General features: G+C 26.8%; 1 protein-coding gene across 2 annotated transcripts; it reads left to right on the top strand.

The window, feature by feature from the left end:
- The first annotated feature begins 1747 nt into the window (after nt 1-1747).
- On the top strand, nt 1748-5904 carry lqf (epsin homolog lqf). 2 transcript variants are annotated; one of them, XM_035084052.1, is made up of 11 exons: nt 1748-1862; nt 1995-2087; nt 2320-2766; nt 2840-2888; nt 3135-3297; nt 3677-3836; nt 3947-3979; nt 4103-4187; nt 4439-4813; nt 4895-5074; nt 5696-5904. In XM_035084052.1, exons 2-11 carry the CDS (start codon nt 1995-1997, stop codon nt 5821-5823), a joined length of 1713 nt encoding a protein of 570 aa, XP_034939943.1. In that variant the 5' UTR covers nt 1748-1862; the 3' UTR covers nt 5824-5904. The 2 variants fall into 2 exon arrangements, with proteins under 2 accessions (XP_034939943.1, XP_034939944.1); XM_035084053.1 differs by lacking the exon at nt 3947-3979.
- The last annotated feature ends 300 nt before the right edge of the window (nt 5905-6204 follow it).

Below are 6204 nucleotides of genomic sequence, written 5' to 3'. Positions count from 1 at the left end.
ACGTATAAATATCAGATTTATGCATAAATACTCAAAAAAAACAATCATTACATCAGTTATTGTTATCTTTAAAGATATAACGAAAATGCTATACTTTGCATCTATCTTCAATTATGTGATTTTTCTTTGAGTCATTCTATCTTTTTTCTTTTTCCAATCTGCTATAAGCTAAAGAATTAACCCAGACGTCAATGTCAAAGTTCATTTAATTTTTTAACTGATTTAATTCAATAACAGACTTGAATGTTACCTGATCTTTTTTCATAATAACCTCAAAAATGTATCTTTTTCATTAAAGAAAGCTTTACATAAAATATATTTCATCCTATTTTTTCAATGAGTTCTTGGAAAGATGAATGACTAATTTCATCACAATAATACGACAAAAAAAACATAACAATTTACTTAGAAAAATTAAACCTCATTTATTCATGAATAATTAGATTAACTTACTGATGTATCTCCATTATTAAAAGATATATATCTTATGTTTACATGTTATTATCTTTATAATTTTCAAAATAACGGTTTATAAAAGATGAACCTACTTTAAATTTTAATTTAATTCTATTTTAAAATATTTTTAAAGCTTTCTCAATTTTCTCTCTTTTTTTTTTTATTCCAACATCAGAAGTCTTTAAATTAGTTTCATGTTTTTTTTTTTTTGATGATTGATTATATCAACTTGTGCATTTAATGATAACTTTTAAATAAACTATTTATTCTATTTAAAAAATGGGTGGTAAAGTGATATGAATAAATATTATCAAGTTTAGTTTATCATTATCGGATACAGCTTCTTTCAATATTAGTTGTGATTTTTTAAATATTGGCAAGTGTAAGTTTTGTTTAAAAGTCTGTTTAAAAAAATTCTTTTTTTAATTAAAAGTGTTTGAATATCTTTTATATTTATATATAATTCAATAATAATTAAGCTTTTATCTATCTTGTTTAAACTACTTAAATTAATATATAAAATACTATTAGTTATTCAAACGTGTTGCATATTTACTTCAATGAATATTTTAAAAGATTTAATACACTTTCACTTTAAAAGTCAATATTTACATAAAAATAATTCTTCTATAATTTTTATTTATTTAATAACGATTTGTTTTGATTGAAAAACTCTAAATAATATCACTATTGGCAGTTTATGTAATTGTTTTTATCAATTATTTATGTATAATCCAATCACATGGAAATGAAACTGCAGGTAAAATCGATTAGTTCACGGTCAGTAAAACGTGTAATGTACTTAAATTCTTTTCTAGGAAGCCCTAAAACTTGATCATGAAATATATTTAACTGAAAAGTTTATAATTTAGGGAAATGTTGGAGACAAGATAGTTTTTGTACAATTTTTTTCCCCTCTTTTTTTCTTTTTTTTTTAACTTGACTCTTTTTTTATTTAGTCACGTCACTTATTCACAACACAAAAAAAACAGGTAGAAGACAAGAAGTAGTCTATAGCTGTTGAATTACTCACTTTACTAAGTGGTAATGACCTGCATAAGTGACATTGATTGAAGCATCTAACAGTCCTTGAATATTTCTCTAAGAACTAAAGATAGAACTTTATTTTTTAACAATAAAAGTGCTCCATTTATACTGTTTATTTTATTGTGATTATTTATTTATAGAATACCAAGTAAAAAATAAGTTCTTCATTTTTGTTAACATAAATTTTGAATTATTTAAAATAAATAACCCAAAAGTTTTACTGGTCATGATAAGATAATATTAAGATAATAACTACTGATAAAACATAATAAAAGTATATACATTTTATTTTTTCTAGGAAAACAGTGACGATTGGTCAGTTTTAAACAAAGAGAATACATATAAGTTATTTTGGAAAAGTTAGTATTTTTTATGTTTTTTTTTTCTAATCTACTTTTTTATATTAACCACAATATAAATAAGTTTAAAATTTATTCAACTTAAAGTAAAACTTGCTAACTGTTTTTTCTACACCAACTCTATTGTTTCAGATGAGAAGACAAGGCCAAGACGTAATGCAAGTTAATCTAGCAGGCATTAGGCGTGATATTTTGAACCTTGCTCACAACTACAGCAATGCTCAGGTAATTAATCATATAAATTTTTTTGTCTTTTTTATCAATGAATGTTGACTATTTTTAAAAATAAATTATCCTCTTTTTAATAGTTACAAAATATTAATTATAAATAAATAAATAAATTATTTTTTGTTTATCATTAGTCAAAGTAGACTGAAGAATTCACTAAATACTTATATAATTAAATGAGAATCACTTAATAAGATTATTAACCTTTTTTTTATTTTTCCATGTGTAGAAAGCAGTAAGGAAAGCAACAAGCAACGATCCATGGGGTCCTAGCAGCACGTTGATGGCTGAAATAGCCGATTTAACTTACAATGTAGTAGCATTTACTGAAATAATGCAAATGTTATGGAAACGACTCAATGATCATGGAAAAAATTGGCGGCATGTTTACAAAGCTTTGGTTCTATTAGAATATTTAATTAAAACAGGTTCAGAAAAAGTGGCACAGCAGTGTAAAGAGAATATATTTGCTATACAAACACTTAAAGACTTTCAACATATGGAAGGAATCAAGGATCAAGGAATTAATGTAAGAGAAAAAGCTAAACAATTAGTGGCCTTATTAAAAGACGACGAAAGATTACGAAATGAACGAGCTCGAGCTTTAAAAGCTAAAGAAAGATTTGCTCAATCCGTTAGCGGTTTCGGAAGTGATGGCTTAGATTCTGTGGGAGATGTAAGTATTTATCAGGAATACAATAAAGGGTCTAGGAGTATTAATAATTAATCACCTTATAATTTTATTACAGTTGTGTTCTCCAGATTGGGAACCCTATCGCAATAAAACCGAATCAAAACGTAAGATTAAAATTCTTTATCTCCATTATTATTAATTTTTTGTTCTTTGAATTTTATTTGATAGTTGATATAGAGCTCTTAACTGTACCATAGTTGATTGATGAGTTTTTTTTTATGTAATCAAGTTAAGTGTTATATGAAATATAAAAATAGAGTTATTGGCGTAGATATAGAATATGGAATGCATCATATAATTTTTAAAATTAAAATAATCCTCTTGCACAATGGAAATAATGTATTGTTTAGCCGAATTGGAAGCTGCAAGACCACAAACTGTCGGTGAAGAGGAATTACAACTACAATTGGCTCTTGCTATGTCACGAGAGGAAGCTGAACAAGAAGAACAAAGAAGACGCAGTGACGATGTTAGATTGCAACTTGCTCTCAGCCAGAGCCAACAAGATTTCAAGTAAGATTTGTATCTTTAAAGATTTTTCTATTGTCGACTTAATATCAATTTTAATTCTCCCATTGTACTATTCATTTGCATTTTAATGTCTTATACCTTTTGAATACTTTCTTCTTTAATAATTCATTTGAATATTTTATACATCTATTTATTTATATTTCTCTCAATATATTTTAATGAAGACAAAATAATTATATACAGATTATTCGAACAATTTAATTACGTACTAAATAACTGTATTTGCAATTAGTAATAAGAAACTAAACTCTATTAATTTTTCTTGTGACTAAAAGAATATTATTTTGTAAAGAAAGATTGCAAAAAATTATCTTAATTGATTGGAGTGCAATTTATTTATAAATTTCTTATTAATTTATAGAGCACCGCCGACTGAAAAAGCAAGCCACATGCTCGATTTGCTTGATGTGAACTTGGGTGAAGCCAGTGGTGGAGGTCCTCAACCACAGCCACAACAGCAACAACAGCAGCAAGTTGATCCTTGGGGTATTCCCATTGTACCTCCACCACCAAGACCGCAGGTACATTATTTAACTCTTTTACAATGATTTAAAATGTAGTTTGCACGTTATTTAAGAATTAAAATCATTATTTGCATGAAACGTCAATGTTTTTTGCACTTGCATGCCAGTCATTGGATTTATCTAGCTATTACGACTACAAGGTATGTCGTGTGTTGATAATATTTTGTATATATAAATAGTTTTATATTATTATTAACTAAATGTTATTTATACACTTACAATTAGATAATTGTTTAAATATACTCAATCAAATATATTTTTAGGCTCATGCCGATCCTTGGAGTGTTCCTACAACGAGTACAACGCAGCCCATTGATCCATGGGCTCCAGTTCCTCCTCAGCGTCCAAGTAATTTTTTTTATTTTACTTATCTCTTCTTAGAAGTATTCAAAGATTACTAATATTTTTATCATAGACATTATTATTTTTTTTTAAACTTATAATTTTTTTTATTTATTAAATTTTTTTAATATCTTCTTTTTGGTTTTTCAATATTAGGATCTTCAGGTAATTCATTTTATTTTTGAAAAATTAATTTAAGATTTATCTAACTTAACGCTATAATGATTACTAAAAGTTTATTTATCATTGATGTTTAGCTGCCTCTGTTGATCCATGGCGAGCACCTGCACCATCTCCAGCAACTGTTGCATCGCCACGTACCAATGATCCTTGGTCTCTTTCACCAACAACTACTGAAGCCTTGACAACACCGTCCACGTCGTTTAATAACTCGACGCTTACGCAAAATATTGGATTCACTGCACAATCACCACAAAATATTGGTTTCAACGTCAATGCAACTGGATTTAGTAGCAACACCAATGGATTTGGAAATTCTGGGAGTACTTTTAATAATTTTAATACTCAAACCCAAGGAAATGCTTCTGCAAGTTCTCCCGGTGATTTAGATGAATTTGATATTATTACCAATAGAAATAAAATTGGTGCAAGCCCTCAACCAATTAATAATGGTATATAAATTATTTATAAATATATTTTATGATCATTTCATTTATTTTAAATTGGATAAATAATGTTTGTATCTATTTTAGGTGGTACAATGTCACCAGATCCATTTGATCTTGGAACTTTGAATGATAATTTACCATCTCAAAGTACAGGTGCTGTTAAAAAAACACCACAATCATTTCTTGGAGAGAACTCTGCCCTTGTCAATCTTGACAATCTCGTGAGCACATCAACAATCAAAGCTCCTGCTGCTCCAACAACTGGTAAATTTTTAACTGTTAAAGAATATTTTTTTTTATAATGTCTGACAATAACTAACTGTAATTAATCATTATATAAAACATTATAAATCATTCACAAGCATTTCATAATTCATTTATTGTACTTCATTATCTTATATTACTTAGTTAAATGCGTTCAACAGCTAGTATACTATGTCCATTATTTTTTGTTTCATTCAAGCGAATAGAGTCAATGAATTTCAATCAACTCATTGGAAACTACTTTATCTTCCTATGTTTAACAATTAACTGTTATTTAGTTTTTTTTTTATATATTCCAAATTTTTCAACTTATATTACTATTAAAAAATAATTTTCGTAAAATAGCATTTCGATGGAAGTAACTCCCGTAAGTATTTATGGGATTCAACATTATTGCAACGCATGGTATGGGTGTTCAACGCATGTCTACATGATCAAAAATATATTTATATGGTTAATAAATATTTAACTAATATTTAAAGCGTATAAAATGCATGTATGTTTTCAATACGATTGGAAATAACATTAACTTTATTAGTGAAAAATGACTAATTTGCATATTTATAATATTTCTGATTTGGTTTTAAGTAAATAAATCATAAAACTATTCTAATTTTTCAGCTTATGCTGCTAATCCATTTGCAACTGTAACACCACCACCACCACGTCCTTCAATCAATCAGATTCGACAGGAACCTTGGACAGGAAATGGAGCTGCATCAACTACAGCCAATCCATTCCTTTCGTAGCTGATTAATACATGAGATAAATCAACAAAAATAGTAACAACAATTATTTAAAACAATTTATTAAATAAAAAAAAAAAAATAGATCAAAAGAACATTTATGAAATAACAATAAAATAAAACGGAATATTAAATTACAACTAGAATTACAATAAAAAGGTAAAATAAAAAAAAACGAATAATTCTTAAATAATAATTCTGTATAATATAAATTCCGAAATTCAAATCATAAAAAATTAAAGTTTAAAAACGAAAATCGACTGTATACTTTTGTCGAGTTGACGTATACATTCATTTCCTTCTTCACATTAAAATTAATTATTAAAAAAGTAATATGATGATCAACAATAATCATAGATCTTAATATCAAATAATTGAACGGAA

The sequence above is a fragment of the Chelonus insularis genome, unplaced genomic scaffold, assembly GCF_013357705.1.
Source record: "Chelonus insularis isolate UGA/USDA-ARS -01 unplaced genomic scaffold, ASM1335770v1 contig_381_pilon, whole genome shotgun sequence".
NCBI lineage: Eukaryota > Metazoa > Arthropoda > Insecta > Hymenoptera > Braconidae > Chelonus > Chelonus insularis.
Note: the sequence above shows the minus strand (reverse complement) of the source record. Positions and strands in the feature narration are given on the sequence as shown.